General features: G+C 41.4%; 1 protein-coding gene across 5 annotated transcripts in view; it reads right to left on the bottom strand.

The window, feature by feature from the left end:
* The window catches only part of LOC111868734 (homeobox protein cut), a 394,707-nt gene that overhangs the window by 46,379 nt on the left and 326,936 nt on the right, over positions 1–21,392 (bottom strand). For 4 of the 5 annotated variants that reach the window (XM_023859663.2, XM_023859664.2, XM_033753154.1 and 1 more), the window contains exon 6: positions 15,593–16,855. In XM_023859663.2, the coding sequence (XP_023715431.1) occupies positions 15,593–16,855 (1,263 nt within the window). The remainder of the gene's footprint in view (positions 1–15,592; positions 16,856–21,392) is intronic. The other variant, XM_023859666.2, reaches the window with a different exon arrangement.

Below are 21,392 nucleotides of genomic sequence, written 5' to 3'. Positions count from 1 at the left end.
CCAGTTGGCAATGTAGCAGAAGACCGCCCTACTCATACTTGGACCAATACCAAGAAATGAGTCGAACACATTTTTAAAACCTGAAGAGACTTACAATATGGAGAAATAGAAGCATCCACACACACACAAAAAGAATGTTAAGTGATACTGCAACATTTTAACTGCAAATATTTATTTGATAATGACAAAGAGATCTATAAACAGAATTGCTCATAACTGCGATGAAGATAAGGTCGATAGACGCGCAAGTTGTTTCGCTTTTGCACCCTTATGATATCGGTTAGGACGGACAGACTGAATAATGGACGGTTCGGTGTAGATGACCCATACGATTTATCACTAACTATCAAATCACAAGGAGTACCATGACTTCAGCAGATAATATATCGTCGCGAAATTACCACACATCTAAGCATGGATAGACACAACATTTTTAGCATAACAAGTTAAATACGACACATAACAGAATTCTCACTAACGTGGAGAACGCATATAAAAGCTAAGAGAAGACAACTAGAGCTCAAAACCAGAAATATGAATTGGCTAATCTACAAAAAATCACAGCTGTCTCTTGAAAACAAAATAATCCTATATAAAACGATAATCAAACCAGTCTGGACCTACGGGATAGAGTTATGGGGCTGCAGCAAACCTTCCAACACAAAAATTCTCCAAACGTTCCAATCCAAAACGCTAAGAAAACTAGTTAATGCTCCCTGGTACGTATCAAACGCTACCTTACACAATGATCTAAGCATAGCATATGTAACAGAAGTCATCAGAGCATATGCGGAGAAACACAAAAACCGGACCACTCAAAACAACAAGCAACTAATAAGAAATCTCTTCAACCAACCAGCAATAAAAAGAAGACTAAACAGAATGTGGCCAGAGGATCTCATTAGATAAGCACCAGAGAATCATCGGAGGATGACACCTGCTTCAATATTACATACACCCATCCCTTTTACTAATTACTCTAATTATGTATATCGAGTAGATTGTAAAATAAAAATTTAATAAAAAAATAGAATTCACAGTCCCACAGTTCAGGATAATGAAGACGATGAAAGAATAGGAAACCTGTATCCCTATTGCTGATTTAGGATCCGCAGACTCAGCTCACACTGAAACTTTCGTCTCCAATGCTTCATAAAAACTTACGAACCCCGGGTAGATCAGTCAGTATACTAAATATGCTACGGAATCATCGACCGCAGAATCGGGGTGTTGAACTTCCGGTTTTGACTCTCTGCCAGAAGCAGCTAATCCTAATTTCGGTTTTACATGATTTTCCTTAGACCCTCTAGACGAATATTGACATAGTAGCTTATAAAGGCAAAGCCAGCTTTGTTCTGCACAACTTCCAAGTTCTCTTTCATAATTATCTGACCCCATTAGGTATAATACATGCTTTACAAGCGTCGTTAAATGAAGCAACAACCACAACTGATTGTTTTGCGTTTCGTTACTTCCCAGTTCGGTCTGACAGTGTAATCAGCGCGCTGATCTGATGTCCTGCAGAGCTCATTTTCAGGCCCACTTAGCACACGACAAATCTCAAAAACATATTTCATTTGCTATTTCGTACTTTCCTTGTTTTGAAAAGAAAACAAAATAAAAGTAGGCTTAGAGATCTCCATCATGTTTATGTGTCTGTGATTCCCCTTATTAACTTCTGAATGCCTGAAACAATACTCATGAAACTTCGTATATATATCATGGCACTTGAGTCCATCTCAATGGCGTACTAAATAAAACGCTCCCATCAATTTGTGTGTCTGTATGTGTAACCACCATCGTTCCTAGGCAACGGCTGGGTAAACAAGTTATAACGGCAATGAATACACATGCAACAAGAGAATTCTTGGACGTATCGTTTTCTAGTTCTTACCAGAACTTCTTGTTTAAGTTGTAAGATATATTCCGCAACTACTAGTTTTCCCCGAATGCCAGACTTACAGTGTCAAGAGACCAGAAAAGGCAAATATTATCAACTTCGTATGAAATATAACTTTCCTACAGCCAAATTATAATTTTTCCTGCCCCCTTGTTTCAGAACCAGCCTGTCTAAAATAAAGAAGTTAACAGAAGATCAAGGAAACAAATATAAATAAAATTAAATATATGCCAATGAGGTATTCGGTACCAACTAAATAATTATAAAAGATAAAACAACTCCGTCCAGTGTGACTGTTGAAGTTTTTAATACTTCAATTCTTAACACCCTTACATGTTTCGGTCCCTATAGACCATCATCAGAGGGACATCGATACTCTTTGGAAACCGCTATTACAATGGGTGTTCTGAATGTTAAAATATATACACATACAATGTTTGTAATGCACAATATATACAAAATCCAAAGTTTTCACAACTACAGCGGTTGTCTTGGTATATTAAAGTTCTTTAAAACTTGTGTTATTTAAGTTAAAATTTATAAACCGAATAGGTTCGTGTCCCTTCTCTTATCGCTTTTCTTGACGGGCCAAATAATTAACTAACAAACTACATTAAGCGAGAAGAAGATGTGGATCTTTACATCCACTCCCCCATTCGCCTACATGGAGTAGTGCTTAATAAGTTAAGCAACGGGACAATTTTACCTTTATGTTACTCCACGAAGCGAGTCTTTCTTGAGAAGCCAACAGTTGCTCGGTTTATTTAGAAATTCCATTAGGTTCAATACTGCACTCACAAGAGCCTACCGCTAGTCTCTGTCCTGAGCCAGAATCCAGTCCTCATCCTCACATCCTAACACTTTAAGAACCATTTCTATATGGTCCTCCCGTCTAGGTCTAGGTCTTTCAATTTGTCTCTTCCTGCCAGATTTTCTGATCAATATTGTACGCAATTTCTCCTTTCTTATGGGCGGTACATGCCTTGCTCACATCATGCACCTTGATTTATTCATCCTAATGATATTAGGTAAAGACTGGAAGTTATGAAGTTCCTGACCATCCTCGGTTACTTTGTACCTGTTTCGTCCAATTATTCTCCTCAGCAGCCTAATTTAAAATAACTTCAAACTATGTTCTTCCTCCGGAGCGACGGACCACATTTCACGCCCACAGAATGGCACTCGATACCAATCACTGATTTGTTGCTAGATTACTAGATAATCCTTCCATAGTTTACAACAAATACCCTGAGTTATAAAAAGGTAAAGTTGTCTCTGTGCTTAACTGATTAAGCACTACGCCATGAAGGCGTATGGGTGAGTGGATGTATAGATCCACATTCTCTTGAACTCGGCACTAGGTGGTGACGAGTGGTCAGTTTCATGCCTCGGCCGCTTTAACCACGGGGAAAGAGCCCCCGGTATCAATTGAATAGGAGGATGCGTGGACCCCAGAGCCGGTTTGGACGACGTGGAGAAGATAAATTATTTGACCCTATCGGGACTCGAACTCCGACCCCTGGGTGGTGAAGCCCGTAGCCAGTCGCTATACCGACTCCTTACCCGAAGTTAAGCACTTTATTAATATGGTAATAACGTCTTCACTATAAGAAAAACCTACTAAATTACAGAGATATTAAGCAACATATTACGAGAAACACATGGACGTTAAAAGGAATTATAATGACACGAATACATTATTCCTGTTGGAAAATATAGAAAAGCTGCTGCTATGAGAATAACTAATAAAAGCGGGAACGCTTCATTCCAAGAAGATGAATTTTCTACGCATCAGTAGACATAAGCACGATTAATTGTCGGAAATCCAAAACAATTCTTCTTGTTCTCTCTGCTTCCATTCTAGCCTTCAATTCTGAAAGTGTTGTTCAAATGTTTAAGGAGGAAGCATTCTAGATCGTTCTAGATCGACAGCCACATTATTAACACTAAGTAGGCCCTCTTCTTAGGGCTAAAAATCGATCCCGAATGTTGTTACGGGCCCTATTTGCTGTTAATCATGCATATTTTCGATACTGAACTACAAAAAGGGCAATCACAGAGCCTGGTATCCTAGTTCTGCGAATAAAAACTCTCTTAGGTGTTCCCCATACGTAGCAAGAAACATGTAAAATAGTCCACGGCTGTTTCCCCTGAAATTCATGAAATACAGTATGCGCCAAAACCCACAGTATTTAAATGAAAAGACGTCCTGTTGATATCACTGTCTATTCATGTGAAAGCCTCTTGCACGACAGAACCTTCTCAGATCCTGAAGAAATGGTCCGATCACCATGTCCCTGTAGCGTTCTTGGGTGACGGTAAGAGCACTGCCTTCCTCATCCTCAATGAAATAAGGGCCTAATATACCGTGTGCTGAGACGGCACACCGTACCGTCACACGTGTACTGTGTAGCGGTTTCTGGACGGTAACATCTGGTCGCTCAAAACCAAGGAAGCGAGTTGTCTGGCGACCACTTCCGTATGAGCGGTAATAATACTCAACTATGAATACTTTTTCCTCCGTCGAGAGACCCATTTCCAACAACAACCGCACAACAAAACTTCCTTTTAACTACTGGGAACACGTGCGGCTGGAGCTATGCCCCGTCGACAAACGCACATGCGCGTTTGAGATGCACGAGTTTCAGTATTGCATTTTTGGCGCATACTGTACTTCTCTTCATATGTGTCTCGCTCGGCGGATGAAAACTGTTATTATGGAAGGAGGAGGTTCATCACTGTAATCACAAAAGTTCATTATATATGTGCTAAACAAATCCAGTCCAGCTCATCATACACTGTTTGTTTGATATCCATTTAAATATTATGTTTTATTTATGCCTATATTTCGCAAACTGAGGAAAATAAAATTTTCAACAACAGACTTATGAATTAACATTCAATTATCTATTTACTTATTTATTTGTGGGTTCCTAAATAAGGCTCTTAGGAACTCTATAAAGTCAACTGATTTCATAACAGGAGCGAATTTCTCTTCTGGGTTAGTACTTTAAAGTGGTGAAGAGGTTTGCGTGCCCCAAGCACAGAACAGCTATGCTAGCTGGGCCGTAAGATCATGGCAGGGTCACATAAGCTAAATAGTTTGAAGGGTAGCTCCCAGTCTTCTAAGATAGGAGCTGACCTGAAGCTAACCACCTCACCTCGAGGGGGGGGGGTAAGAAATGATGGACGCCAGACAGAGAGGGAAAGTATCAGAGAAGAATGAGTATCCATCATAAAAGAGCCCACAGTTCACTGAGAACTGTACAGCCTGGTATTTGGCAGCCGGGTTAGCGTAGTCGGTACAGCGAGTGGCTACGGACTGAAGGATCGAGAGGTCGGAGTTCAAGTCCCGGTAGGGTAAAATATTTTCTCTTCTCCACGTCGTCCAGACAGGCTCTGGGACCCACCCAGTCTCCTATCCAATAGACACCGGGGGTAAAGCGGCCAGAGCGAGAAGCTGACTACTTACCTTCAGCTAGTGTCGAGGTCAAGAAAATGTGGATCTATGCAGCCACTCCCGCACATGATTTCATGGCGTAGTGCTTAATTAGTTAAGCACAGGGATAACTTTGCTTTTACCTTTTTTTATAGCCAAGTGGTAAGTAAATAGGAAAGGAAAATTGGAGAGGATGTGGCAGGAAGCGATAGCGCGTTAATTCAAGGCATCTGCCTAAGAGAGGCTGGGGGAAAACATGAAATCCCTCCGTCAGGCTTGTCGGTTTCGCAGCCAAGATTCAAACCGGACACTTTTCGAGCACATTACAGAGTGTGTTACCACTTAAGTCTACCTGCTCAGTAACATCCGAATAATATTTCATAGAGGTCACGCTGAAAGAAGCGCACGAGAGTGTTTGTGCCAGCACCGAAAGTATCATACGATATATAAAATGAACAAAATCTGTTAATACTTTCCAGAAACTACGTTTGTGTTTAAGAAAACACAAATTGAGTGCTTACAGCGGGATAAGAAACAGTTGCTAAAGATAAATAATAGTTTCTCCGAGACCTTGTTATTCAGAATACACCGGAATGACTTGGCCTTCTATAATATCAATTCCAAGTCGGTCTCGAGCCAGCTCAGAAAGCAAGGTTAGAGGCATAGAGCCGCGCTATGATTTGCTGAGTTAACATCCATGTTATTTCTGAAACGTGACTAAGATGGGAACGTTGAACGAATGGAATACAAATAGATATGTAATTTATTTTAAAGACGTAGAAAAAGAAATGGAGGACGAAAACGAAGGCTTGGGCATGTAAATCTGTGACAGCAGGAACCCATGTCATCACTCAATCACCACGTCAAAGCTAAAGTCACCACCCAACCAGAAAATCCCAGGTGAAGAATAAAATTAGGACTTGTCTTTCTAGCAACGCGCAGTGAATTAGAGGTTTATGTTAATGACGGTCGAGCCTGTTTAATGACGCACTACATCATCATGGTGTGGCTTAGAATTTGCAACAAACTAACAACACCCGAACTTTTTATCAAAGGACCTTCTTTAAGCATTCAACAGTCATTTTCCTGATCAAAAAGTTACCATTTACTGAACCAAAGAGTTCATATCCACCATCACAAAATCCGTCACTATTATCCTATAGCTTTCATGCGTGCTATATGTTCCGTCCATAGCTCGTGGTCTGTGAGCCGGATATACGTACTCTAACGTAACTGTTTCTGGTTGTAACAAAGCAGAAATATTTTCGTATGCAGTGCAGCTGAGTTCCCAATGTAATTAGAATGTTGCCAGATCAGTACCGTTTGAATGTGTTTCTGTTTGGAAATTTAATCTCAGAATATTCAATTTTAAAACGCTGATGTATATATCAGATATAAAGACTCCGTGGTTTTAGTCCGCACGCGAATTATACCGACCGCCTCTATGGTCTAGTGGCCAGAGTTCCTGGCTACAGATCCAGAGGTTCCGGATTCGATTCTCGGCGCTACCCAGATTTTCTGAGAAGTAGTGGGTCTGGAACGGGGTCCACTCAGCCTTGTGAGGATAATGGACGAGCTATTTCAAGGAAATAGCAGCTCCGGTCTAGAAAACCGAAACTAACGACTGTGTGAATCCGTTGCGCTGACCACGCGACACCCTCTATCCGCTAAAGTTGGCACTAACTTCGACGAAAAGAGGCGGTCGCTCGGTCGGTATATATAAGATATATTTACTTTATTTGTAGTATATTTAAAGTGTCACATTTTTTACTTTAGTTTATTAAATTGCGTAATACAACAGCTCCCTCCCACGTAACAGCAAGGAGTTTTTTATTTCTACGGGAGAGAACCCTTCCGTCTGTAAGCTCTGCGTTGCACTAATGCTCCGTCCAGTGTATTTCTCTGCCGCTGTAACACAGCAAGAGTAACTCAGACTATGCAATGTCGAATCATTGGATAATCAAGTAGAAAGATGTGGAAGGAAGCGATCCCGCGTGACCTATCAAGGGTACTATACAGACCTTTGCCTGCAGAGGGGGGGGTTTGAGAAAAATCACGAAATATCTTCGCTAAGGCAGTCGGGAATTCTTGAACCAACTTGCTTCTTGGAGGTGTCAGTGGCACTGTCAAATATTCGTTTTGGAAATGAATGTCAAATTTGATTTTAATTTGTATACAGAAATTGGTTTAAATAGTTAATGATTTGTATTCCCTTCATAAAAAGTACTTACTCTGCAAGGAGACAAGTGCCGCACCAGAGCTGAAGCTTTCAACTTGAAGGATGTGGCAACGTGCTGTCTGGTCAGAGCATGCCTCGGGCGACAGTGACAACGCTCTCTGAGCAATGGTGAAATGAAGCCTAGCAGGGGAAAACCAAAGAAATGCAGAGAGAATACCTACTCCATTACCACTTCGATCTCCACTAGACTATTTTTTTTTATTGCTAGTGGGGTGGGACTCCCTTGCACTGCGGCCACTTCTGGCCTATTGTACCAGCCCAGGATGATAGGTGACGGTGATTGTGGAGCAGTTAGTAGAATGAAGATTGGCAGGGGAAACCGAAGTACTCGGAGAAAACATACCCCAGCGCCAATTTGTCCACCACAAACCCCACTTGACTAGATCCGGGATCGAACCCGGGCCGCAGTTATGGGAAGCCAGCGACTAGCCGCTTGAGCTATGGTGCGGCCTCCCCACTAGACTAACTCACTAATTCCATAGAGCTGAGTCCCTCTTGAGAAGCCACCAGTTGCTCAGCTACTCAAGAATTTCCCAACTTTTTATGGAACCCGAAGGTTCATTACCGTGGTGGTCCTTATCCTAAGCCAGATCAATCCAGACCACGAATCTCGCATGAAGCCAGCCGATACTGCATTCGGGACTTCGCAAAAAGTAACCAGAGTCTAACCGTCGCAGTTATGATGTAACCACTCGTTCCTTGAGATGAACTGCAAGCAGTCACTATAGAACTACTGCTGTTTCTACTCGCACTTCTTGTTTCCACAGCCCCACCTGACGCTTGCAGCCCTCTGTACACAGGTTTCCTACAGGTGTGCAATTCCTTTGCTGGAAATTCAAGCCACTGCAAGCTGTGTACTGATATAAGGCAACACAGAAACTTGTTATAACAACACCAACGCATCGCGCTAGGTGCGAACTCTTGACCATGGTGTCTGAGGAAGTCCAAGGAAGTCTGATTCACTAAGTTATCTCAAAGGCACAATTTCAGCTTCATTCGAATCGAACAGACGCGAGCAAGGCGACGAAGGTAAAGAGAATTCCGTGCACAACAAGTGGGTCTGGCGTTGCATCATCGTAGCGAGTTATATTCGATTCAACTTGATTGAAGTCGATTCGGTTGATGTGCCCGGGGCACGTAATGGCCACTAGGCTCGACATTTTTATCAAATGCAAAAAAAGAACCGTGGCCTGTATTCCGAAAACGAACTATACCGACCGAGCGACAGTCGCTTGTCGGTGAAGTTAGTGCCAACTTTTGCGGATAGAGGGTGTCACGTGGTCAGCCCAACGGATCCCCACGTACCGTTAATCTCGGTTTTCTAAACCGAGCCGCTATTTCCTTGAAATGGATCCTTAATTATCCTACCGAGACTGAGTGGACCCCGTTCAAGACTCACTACTTCTCAGAAAATTTGGTACCGCCGGGAATCGAATCCGGGACCTCTGGGTATGTAGCGAGGAACTCTGACCACTACACCACAGAGGCGGTCCTTATTAACTGCAGGTAAAGGTAAAGCTATCTAACAGGCGGTGAAGTTCATTGGGTTTGTGAGGTGTCGAGGGGCCCATATCTTGTAGAAAATCAGCTCATAGATGGCGGTGAGGTTGTCAGCCTTACGCGACGTCCGCCCTTTACCCCACAGCAAGATACCTGGTACTTATTTCTGTTAATGGCCGTGTCGACCCAACGGCCATAGTGCGGTTGGAAGGTTCAGGTAAATAAAAAAATCCAATGGCCTCATCAGAAATCGAACGCGCGACCTTCGGGCTTGTAGCATAGTGCCTGAATCAACTACGATACCGCGTGTCCCCTTGTTAACTGCAGATCGTTTAATAATCTGTTTCTTTATTTTATAAAAACAGAGGATTCAAAATAAATTTAAAAAGCTATAATTAACTCCGCTGTTACGATATAAGAGTACTCATGCGCCACTATGCTTCGTGTTTCATTCACTACCATCAATATACACCGAACCAATCCAGCGCCTCTGGTGGTTTAAGTTAAAGAGTTAGCAGTCAAAATTACCTCAATTATTGGTTATTAGAAAGAAAATCCTTAATCTCAAGCAAGAAGAAAAAAAGTTTGACCGGGATAATTAACCCTAAGACCTGTCGATACTCAGAATAATGTAATTAGTGAACCAGAAACGTTTAGTATAATTAAGGCATGACGTACAACTCAAGGGGTATCCTCAAGAAGTTGGCGTGCATGAGCGATGAACAAGTGTCGGTCAGCAAGTAAATCGTGCATATGCAATCTTCAAACATGCGCTTAACGTGTTTCTCATTGACAATTAAAGGACCAGACCTTCTTGGTTTTAATGCACTGCAGTAGCACATACGTTTACGGCGCGTAACCAATTTTATGGAACAGAGCCATTTAGAAGTCGATATTCGTTGAGCTGCTGAAGAATTTCCCCGCCCTTTATGAAACCGGAAGGTAAAATATCTCTTCATAAGAGCCCGTCAGCAGACTCTTGACGGAGTCAGATAAATCCACTCCACAATCTCACAATCTCTTTCTTTAAGATTCGTTTTAATATTATCCACAAACTATTCCTAAGTATCCAGGGTGGTTTATTCCTTCCAGTTTACAGACTATGTATGTATTATCTCATCCATGCGTGCTACAGTTCCCTCGAATATTATTACCATTCATTTTATCACCATAACAATATTTGGCGAACATCAATATTATACAGCACTATTTAACCTTAAATTCAAATATTCCCAACACCTTGAATTCAAGAACAGCCAATCTATGTTCTTCGCCTAAGGCGAGAGACCAAGTTTCACACCCTTGCAAAGCAACGAGCAAACTACATTTTTGTCTTCAGATTTCCTAACAAGACCATACACAACAGGAATAATCAAGCCAGCATTAAGGGTCGGAAGTGCAGAGCACTGAGGTGGTGCTGCTGGAAAGGCGAACCACACGCGGCTCCAGCCGGTGGCATTGGGCCCTCGCTGACTTTCTCGAAACCTGCCCAATTGTACATCACGTCCATAATGCAAAGCTTATAGCCTCTTCTACTATTAACCGTAATTGAAGCGACTGACGGACGGACAGATAGATAGATAGCTAGACTGATGTAGCTCCTTAATATTGTATTGAAGGAACAGACTTCCTCCTAAACATCACAAGAAGAACATAGTATCAGTATTTCACATATTACAATTGCGACAGTTAGGCAAGAACTAGAGAACAGATTGCAAAAGACTGCCAGTTTGGTTATGAGCATGGCAAACTGGTCTCTTTCCCTTACTTGATGCTTTGCTGTCTCTTTATAATGATAAAGAGAAAGTTTAGATATGTTGGATTTTATATTCTCACAGCGATAATCAACCATCTTCCTGGATGTGACGACTTGTGGTCTGTTAGTTTAAAGAAGTTCACTGGCCTTTCTGGGGAACGCAATGCCTCCATCTTCAGAGTTTAAGATATGCTAAGCAAGTACAAAGTTCAGTTTTTCCTTGAACATGGAGACAGTACATTCCTCTGAAGCTTCGACGAACTTCTACCGTCATATCCCAGAAGATCATGATATTCAAGGACTAGAAACCGTCATATCCCATAAGATGATACTCGAGGATTACAATACGTCATATCCCAGAAAATAATGACATTCAACACTACAGGCCGTCATATCCCAGAAGATAATTATATTCAAGGATTACAAGCCGTCATATCCAGAAGATCATGATATTCAAGGACTACAAGCCGTCATATCCCAGATGATATTCGAGGACTACAAGCCGTCATATCCCAGAAGATAATGATATTCGAGGACTACAGGGCATCATATTCCAGAAGATAATGATATTCAAGGCCGTGATAATTCAAGAGCTCCTTTTACGAGTTCGGTGAAATTACTCCCCACTAGGTGCTCTTCTGATCAACCTACGGCAGAGAGTACGACAATACATTTCACGAGGCGTAGACTTTTGATGGAGGACTAAATGTCGGAGGCTAGTTGTGCTTAGCACTTATGACTGCACGAATTCTAACTAACGTATGAGCCCGCTCGTCTTAAAGATTATATATAAACCCCAACCTCCGTCGCCTCTAGTCCCCAAGCGAACTATACCGACCGAGCGACCGCGGCTTGTCGGGGAAGTTAGTGCCAACTTTAGCAGATAGAAGGCGTCGCGTGGTCAGCGTAACGGATCCCCACGGCCGTTAATCTCTCTTTTCTAGACCAGAAAGATTATATATACGTGAGAGAAACATCGATAACTTTACGGTATGTACCTGTAATCATTCATTTATAACAATAATAATCTCATTCTTGTGATTTATTCAATTTCTCTCCCTTAACATGGGGCGTTTTTTACTGTAAATAAACAAAAAATTAATAACATTCATCTTTAATATAAATTATAATAGCATAAAGGAATAAGAACAAAAGGAAACGCAGCAGGTACAGAGAACACAACTGATAATCTCCCTAGATACTGTGCATCAGAAACCACAACAATGGCTGACGATTAAAGTTCATTACTATTATGATGATCATATTTTGTTTCTAAAAATACTCGTAGTTCATCAGCCGTAATGTAAGCAAGCAGAAACTGCCAGACAGCAATCATGTAAGATTCGTCATTATTTCTCTCGCATTTTCCAAAGTCTATTCAACGCATTACCATAATAAAGATCATCACAAAACTCCTGTTGTCTTTTGATTCTTTTCCGTTTGTATCATGAGTGGCAGAGCAGTTAAAATGGCTTGCAGCGGTTGTATCCTTTCCTAACCAAATATAACTTATTTATTATGAGATATAATCTTACTTTAAATTGTGATTAATTTTCGTAAATGGCAAAATAAATTGACGCACATACAACTAGGCGATGTATCTTTGAGGCTGAGTGACTACAAGCCCTTAACTTTTCAGACATAAGCTTCCCAATATTAATGTCCAGAATCCATTTTATTACCTAAAGGCAAAAGGTTATATCATGACTTATTTCTCAAAATTCATAACTACAAATAATGGTGCATTTCCAAATTACCAGAACTTTATATGAACAGATATTATTTTGGTATGCATGGAAATACTGAGGAGCTGGGATAGCTCAGTCGGTATAGCGACTGGCTACTGGCTGGACGACCCAACCCCCTATCCAATGGGTACCGGGGGGCTCTTTCCCCGTTGGTAAAGCGGCCGGGGCGTGAAGCTGATCACTCACCTCCAACCAGTGCCGCGGTCAAGAAACTGTGGATCTGTACATCCACTCCCCCATACGCCTTTATGGCGTATTGCTGAATTAGTTAAGTACAGGGAGAACTTTACCATTTTTACTTTGATACATGGAAATATTGGGCCTGTCACAGTAGCCGCGCGGTCTAATGCATGAACTGTCTTCGCTCACTTGGACGTTTGGATCGTGGGTTCGAATCCCACTCAGGGCATAGATATTTGGTGTGTGTATGCGTTTATTCTGTGTTTGTGTTGTCCTGTGTTTAGGTAGTGGCCTTATGACTGGCTGATCACTCGTCCATAGAGTCTTATCGTCTGTGTAAAATGATTACGGAACCGAATAAGAGGCCAGGGCTCTGAATGGACTGGAAGAGCCACTGAAAAAATGTAAATATTGCAAGGAAAAAGGATGGAACTGGTTGTTGTCGTGTCCAACGGATGGCTTTGGTGTTACTGGCAAGGCGCTTTCTGGGACTTTCACAGGCTAGCTAGTTATGGAAGAATTCGCATCATTCTGGGAAAATTAAGATCACATTGAATACAAAGGAAAATCACGATGTCTGAATCATGAAGGATTCATAAATTCTGTGCGCTGTGACTGTTTTCAATTGTCATACATATTGATTCTGAACACAGTGCAACACATTCAGGGTGAATATAGCGTCAGTATTGTGAACTCATATAAAATCACCCAATGTAAAACAAGCAAAAAGCTGCAAGAATCTAAACGTTGCCTTAGCGAAGGGCCATTAAAATTGCGTCAAAATTAGGATCCTGATTTACGGCTACTATACATCTTCTACTTTTCTTTTCACTTGTGAAAAAAAGGGAAGGGGGAGGATTGGATGAAAACCAAAAATGTGGAACGAGAGGAACAAATGTCTAGCCCAGAACAATCTAAATCGATAACCATTAATTAAAACTTCCTCTTCAGAAGCAGCCTTCAGGTTTAATCCTTAACGTTTGAAACATCTTTTGAAATGCTGCCACGAACTGTCTCTTCAAAATATACTGATTAAGTCAGGCTTTTTATTTCTGTCAAACACAATTATGGAGCCTTACCAAAAATAACCACGAAAACAAATGATCCCGATATTTATTTTTCTAGAAGGATCAGTATACTCCACAACATGACCGAAATATGAAGATGGACGCAGCATGTTCCTCCGAAACACTGGCATCCACCTATAATGCCATATTGTGTCATAATCCAGGCGGCTACAACCAGAACAGATTCTCGTAGTATTTTCAGAAATTGAGAGCAAACAGTTATGTATGGAACTGAGTATGTTGGTAGAAATTCTAAACATCCTAGCCGAGGTTACGAGGTTATCTTCCCCGCACAAGCCTTCATGGAATAGTGTTCAATTATACAAGCCATATAATAAATACCTGTAACTGTGACCTGCCTGTCAATGATTTCTTTGGTTGTTCGAATTACTTGCCTGTCAGCACCTCAGCTAATCGTGTCAAGCAGAAAAATCGCGAACAGTGAAATGACAATAATCATGGCGGATGGGGGTTGTGGCCTGTTTTAAAGTAGGCAAATAGAATCTATCTATGGCCGCGCCTTAGCTCAAGCGGTTAGTCGCTGACTTCCCACCGGGGCGGCCCGGGTTCGATCCCGGGTCTGGTCAAGTGGGATTTTTGGTGGACAAAGTGTCAGTGGGGCAGGTTTACTCCGAGTACTTCGGTTTCCCCTGCCAATCTTCATTCCACCAATTGCTCCACAATCACCCTCACCTATCATCTGGGGCTGGTACAATAGGCCAGAAGTGGCTGCAGTACAAGGGACTTAGTCCCACCCCACTAGCAATAATAATAACAATAATAATAATAATAATCTATCTATCTATAGTCCTTTAGTTGGACCTTGGCCGCTATTTAGTTCCTTAATCTTATACACAGTCGGTAGGACTTCCTTGACTTACACTTCGACTCTGAAGATGGAAGCGATATATTGACTTTCATCCGACTACATTACACCTTCGAAGGTGACTCTGAATTTAGGTTTGTGCCAGTTGCGCAATCCACCCAATGCATAGGGAAACGTCCTTCTTCAGAATCTGATAGTCGTTTATTTCGTCTCACTGTTCCACTTTGTTATTTCACGATGCCGTCTTAGCCAGCACAGTCAATCTTGGTTTTGTGTCCCTCGGGACCCATGACCATATTTTTGTCCTTTGCAAGACTTTTTACGTGTTTCTAAATAGGGCCTCCTCTTCCACGAGACGAGGGGTCTGCTACTGATCACTCACCTTCTACTGGGGGTGACTCGAGGGGGCACTCACTCACTAACTGGACACTGACGGACGAAGGTTTGGCTATTACATACATGGATTCTCGTCCATCAATTTCCTATCATCGCCACGTTTCTGCACAGTGAAGGATTTATTAATTAAACAGTTACAAAGCAACGAAGCAGAGGTTTTTGCACTATACGACCGGTCCTGATCACTAGCAACAAGCCCAGACACAGAGAGAAACGAGGGAAAACAGAGAACACAAAAGTACAGGGTTTTCATTACATGATAATGCTCTGCCGAGATACGCTTCCTTGAAACCGCCAGTTCAGTAGCCGGCAAACTGCCACGTTAGCAGCGTCATAAATTGAAAAGCAGAGCAGATCGTTAATTGACAGGTGTTATATAACATGAAATATTATATACTTCAGTATCATGCAGTGATTTCTTCAATTAGTATATGCACCGCGTATATGGCATATGTAAGTTGGGTACAAAGTTCTAATAGTTTCAAATTACATTCCCTCTATCTTAATACTAAGCTGTTTCCCATAACAGGAACTGACTTACCTTTCTTTGGGATGAGTGACTTGAGGAGTAGGACAGCGTTCTCGTCGCACGCCCACGCGTGCATCTTCCGGTAGCTATCCCGTCCTTTCTCCGTGAGCTTATCCCACGGTTTCGGTTTGGACAGCAACTCGGAGACGGTGCCTTGTGATAATCCAAGAACGTACTTAGCGAACAATCTTTGGCCAATGTTATTAATGGACAAGAGTTCGCGCACCCTCCTCGATATATGCAGAGTGTCCAAATTTTGTGTGGAATACTTGTCCATGTTGTACCTCAACATCTCCTGCAACCTTGCTTCCATCGGGTCTCCTTTCGGTATCAGAGACTCACCTAAACGTCCTACCATCACACCACTTGGAGTCATTGATCCACCATCTTCCGAAAAACGAAAAGGACTTCGAGGATCGTCGAACCTAAAAGGACTTTTCATATTATCGTCATTTCTAAGGAAACTGAGTCCTGCCGCCACACTGACGGGCGTGCTCGTTGGGGGCGGTGGGATCACATTATTGTTACTAGAACTCACACTGGACAGTAAATGGCTGCTACTGTTACACAATGCACTAGCTGTTGACGCTGAAGACGACGCGTCTTCGGGAGGCGTCTTAGGGTTTCCGTTCATGAGGTGGTGATGGAGCGGCGCTCCGCTATCTCCCACTGATGATAACGTTGTCGTTGTCGTCGTTGTGGTCGCTGACGGTGACGATATCGCTGTCGTCGCGTTCACTAACGACAGTGACGTAGGAGACGACGTGCAAGGGAACGACGGGGTCGCAGACGAAGGCGGTCTGTTGTGCGGGGATGTGGAGCCTTCAGGCTTGTTGCTGTCCGCTGACGACGGCTGCTGGTGGGTGGAGTTGGGGGTTGCTGGAGATGGCTGCTGAGTATCTGTTGGGGAGTGGATACTTAGTTGTTGCTGATGCTGAGCGGAAGATATGACTGCCGCATGGCTCTGACTCAGGATGGTTCTCTCCAGAGACCGTCGCCAATTGGCAACAATCTCTTCACCAAGAAATGAACCGAAAGTTTCCACGTTTTGTAGTGGAGGCGGGAAAAGCATTGCTGACGGAGGGACAGAAGGTGGCGGCGGTGGAGGCGGAGGAGGCGGTGGGGGCGGTACTGTCGAGGAATGTTCCAGGGAATGGTTCGACAGAGGAAGATGAGCTGGATGGGATGGTGGAGGGGGAGGGGGTTGATAAGGGGAGTCTTGCACCAGATGATGTGACGCAGTCGTAGTCGGGGTCGAGGTTGTAGTGGTACTACCTGGAAAGATATGGAGGGAAGGCAATTTGTACTGCCTACAATTTTAATCATCGTGCAGCAGTAGCTTTCATACTTCCCCAAAATTTCAAGAAGGAAAATAAAAATTCCCAATTTTTCTGTTTAGAGAGAATGCAGACTTAGTCTCATCAAAAAAGTTAAACTGTGACGTGTTTATTAATTAGTTGAAATCTAATGCATAAGCCTCACTCGGCACACGTCGTAATGCATTGTACCTTAGCTGGATCTATGTGTTATTCTTCACAATATCAAACCGAGCTAACAAAATCCCACGGAAGCTCAACTGTCTACATAAATGATCAACAAATTCCAAACCATCGAACGCAAGACATAAACAACGTAAAAGTTTCTCAGCCTCACGCAGTTCTTTTTTTAAATAAAATCATGGGTCAAAATATTTCCAAAATTCCCGCAATTTGAAAGCCACTGCCACAGGGAGTTGCAAAGAGAACTACAATGTATATGAAAGTGTTTGGTCGTCCCATCTCCCTAGAACAACAAGAAGAAAAACCCCATTAAAGACCACTTCGATCAAATTGAGTCACTGATTGTATAAATGGAAGTGAAGCCCGACCATATTCAGTAACGAGTTAGATGGTACAGGAAAGCTTAACGAAGCCAAATTAGTAATTTTATTACAAAGACATGACGTGTCCTATTAACCGTTCCTACAATTCAATACATACGGAGAGAGGAAGAGTGTTCCAGTCTATTCATTATACTTAAGAAAGAAACGTATGCACTCTACGTTACACTAAAAGCATAGGCTGCATAGAGGTAAGAAGATAGCATTAGGCTAATAAGAAAAGCAAACTGATAAAACAATATCACAGATTTCACTGACCATTTAACACATAAAGTGCCATTAAATTTCCGCTATGTTGGTTAAACTATTAGCAAACTCTCTCACCTACAGTCGAAGTAAGTACAGTTTAAACAATAACAAACGTTTCGCGTATATTGACCATTTACACGGAGTCAAGGAAGAAGTGAACAGTACAGAAGTGGCCTGCACTGTCTTACACAACAGCTACAGGATATCAGACATGTCTCAGCGTAACTATGAAGTGAATTCAGGTATAAGCTGCAGTCTGTTTAGTACTGTTTCAATAGATCTTCAGGATACAATACGCCTGGTATTTAGTATATGAAACTCTGTTTTTTCTGCGTCTTCCTTCGGTGTTAACTGAACTTCATCTGGAAGCCCGGGTTTCACAACATTAGCCGTCACTTCTGTACTAACTCCCCTCCTCCACAATTTTTTTTAAGGAACAGAGTTACTCCTTGGCAGTCACTGCAGAACTGGGTCTGACGTTAAAGCTGACAGTTGTAGTTCCCATTTTCATTTGTCGCTCTAAATGCTTGTGCAGTCGGCGCTCAGCCGTTCGGAAATAACTAGCCCACCTTTCCCGAATGAAGTGTTCGAAAATTTGATTTCGACACGTATCCTATAAGAAGATACAACACCAATTCCACGCTGCTGATCAATATACATTTTTATTCTTCTCCTGTGGAAGATAAAGGAAACCGTCCTTTGCCTGCTGGCTGCATTAAGAACACTGTTATTTTCTTGACAACATTTCAGTAACTAATGTTGACGAAGAATAACCGAATCAGTAGTTGCGATCTTTTATCAGAAACATCGTTGTTAGATACTTTCATATAAGAGGCCGCAAATAAGAAATTAAATGCCAATTTTAGTACAACTGTGAAGAGAGCAGTCTTCTGGGATGTGATACCGTGTAGATGTAGTGTTAACCGACGTTTCGGAGGAACGTATCGCCTCCATCTTCAGGGTAGAAGGTAGAAGCTTGTATCGCTTCTCATGGTCTCTTCGCTTGCGGATTTCTTATTTTCCTTCTACCCTGAAGATGGAGGCGATACGTTCCTCCGAAACGTCAGTTAACACCACATCTACACGGTATCACATCCCAGAAGACTGCTCTCTTCATAGTCACCACCGTGAAAACCTCAAATCTTACATTTAGTACAACTGTTTTTTCTCCAAGAGTTTGATTTTCTGTGAACGAACCAGACTAGTAATTTATTTTTGTTACTTATATGGAAAAGTTTGATTCGTAACCTTCAAAATATCGGCTCGTCTCGTCTCGCACTCTTTAGGTACAATTCAGTCAGTACGTTAACCAAAATAACGTTTCTTAGCCCATCGTTCTCATCATCTGGCTTCTGTTTCTTCGTTGCATGTGGCGTTTAATTTATGTGAGGAGCCGAGGGCATCAGAAGTCTCAAGTCTCTCTTATAAACCCACGGACTGTGTCTTGTCTTTTCAGTGTTTACAAAGTTCCAATAAAACAATGCAATTTTGCCTGCTCTGGACCCGAAGAAGCAACTGTCGAACAGCAGGGGAGAAGATAAACTCACAACAAATATAGTAGAGCACCACGAACCTTCCCTCTGCAGGTGGGAACAATCGCACAGTAACACATGACAAAGCGGTACTGGGAAGTCACATTTTCTGTGATGTAATACAGATACCTCCATTAAAACGTTTTAAAATAGGCAGTTCACAGCATTAAATACAGTTCCCATGTATTACGTTTTAGTACACAGGACACATATACTTTAATACTTATTTACATAATATGGGTTAAAATTTGCGGTCTAATCATTACAGATATGAAAGCAGTTACTAGTCTAACAATAAAATTATTATACCTATTGCGGACCGCATGTTGTGTATCACTTCCGTAATTTAGCGATCCTAGCACACAGGATCACAAACCTAAATTTCCGTTTTTGTAAATTAAAAATTAAAGAGCACAATTATAATCGACTGTTTTTTAAAACGTGTCGCATAACATGTGACGTACAATTCATTCTGATGACGTCACGTAGGGTTAAACTATTTATTACTTATAACAATTAACATCCCTGATAGGCAATAAGCGAGATATTTCATCTAATTTCTAATATTTCGACACAAGAAAACAAAGGACACAGACACTGTGAAGTCTCTCTGTTGAAATCTAAGAACTCGTATCACCTCAAAACGTAAAAATGGAGCATCAACTGTTTCACACGCAGACAGACAACAGAGCAAATGAAACTAACACCAAATACGTGAGGCACACAGTAGATAACGGGTAAGTGAGGCATCATGCAATGGCAGGCACATAAACGTACACGGGAAATCTAAAATAAGCAGCACTACACAATCAGACTTCGAAAGTATAAATTTACAGAAACAATATTTTTATTTCTGTCGAAATCTAGGACAGAACTTTAAACTGAGTCGATGTAGAATGAACATGCTTCTAGATTAAAGACACGCCGTAAATTGCAAATGCACAACATATATTTCATTCCAAACAAAACACGTAACAGTGACATAAGTTCGTTATGCGAAGATAATTTGCAATCAAGCGGCAACCCAACAGAGAGAAGGACTTTAAGCGACGTGTATTTGCAAGACAGTTACAGGAGGATCACAACTTTGGTGCATTTACGTACATAAATCAGATTGTGACGGACCCCAGGGTTAGAAAAACAGGCCTAATTATGATCGAAAATTAAATTCAGTAACTCAAACAACAAAGATCAAGGGAATTGTTATGGTTCAAAATTTTAAATTATATGTTGCTACTCACATGAACCAAAACTTCGTGTGAACAAATGTCGTAAGAAAAAGAATTCATGAAGAAGAAAGTTGGGAATAAAAGTAGGATCTACAAAACATTTACAATGAAACTGACGTCACATCATCCGAAGGAGAATTGTTTGTGTAGGTAGTAGGATAAAGGTCACAAGCAATACAGTAATACGTTGACTGTAAAAAAAAAAGGTTAACACAACATCAAACAGCCACTGGCCAGTATTAACTGCAAATACGCAAACAGCAACAAAATAGCCTACCGCATAACTGAACAGAAGTACTGAGGCATTCCTACTAGGAAAGGCTAATGAAATCTTACACTACGGGTCGTTAAATTATTATTCTCAGTTAATCTGTATTACACAACATCGTCTGATATAGAATTTGATATAATTTTACAATTAAATTTTCAAGATAAAATAGATATCAAATCCGGTCTTACTGTCCCTTTACTTCCTAGTTCAACGTCCTAATAGAACATTTTAAATTAATTAACACATAACAAAATATAATACATTATTTACTATCATTACCTGTATTGTATCTGAATTCATATTAACGCATAGCATGACATAAGTTCAGTTCAAATGTGACGTCATAATATAATTTCATGCCCATTGTTTTGATAAATTTGTTAATAAAATTATTTGGGGGTCAGGCTAAGTGCCCCAATGAAAATCATCAGAAACATGTCCAGTTTCTCAGCAAAATTAAAAATATTTAACAATCTCGAGTTTCCAAATATGTTCACCAAATTACTAGAAAAATCTCTAGTTTCTCTGTTATTAAACAGGGTAAGATATTTATCTGCCTACAGGCACAGTGCAGACTTGTCTCTTGGGTACCTGATATTTGTGTAGCCGGTCTTGGAATCCGAAGATTTGTCACTGTCATCACAAAAACTCC

Source organism: Cryptotermes secundus, unplaced genomic scaffold (assembly GCF_002891405.2).
Source record: "Cryptotermes secundus unplaced genomic scaffold, Csec_1.0 scaffold13, whole genome shotgun sequence".
NCBI lineage: Eukaryota > Metazoa > Arthropoda > Insecta > Blattodea > Kalotermitidae > Cryptotermes > Cryptotermes secundus.
The sequence above is the reverse complement of the archived record's forward strand: the minus strand, read 5'-3'. Positions and strand labels throughout refer to the sequence as shown.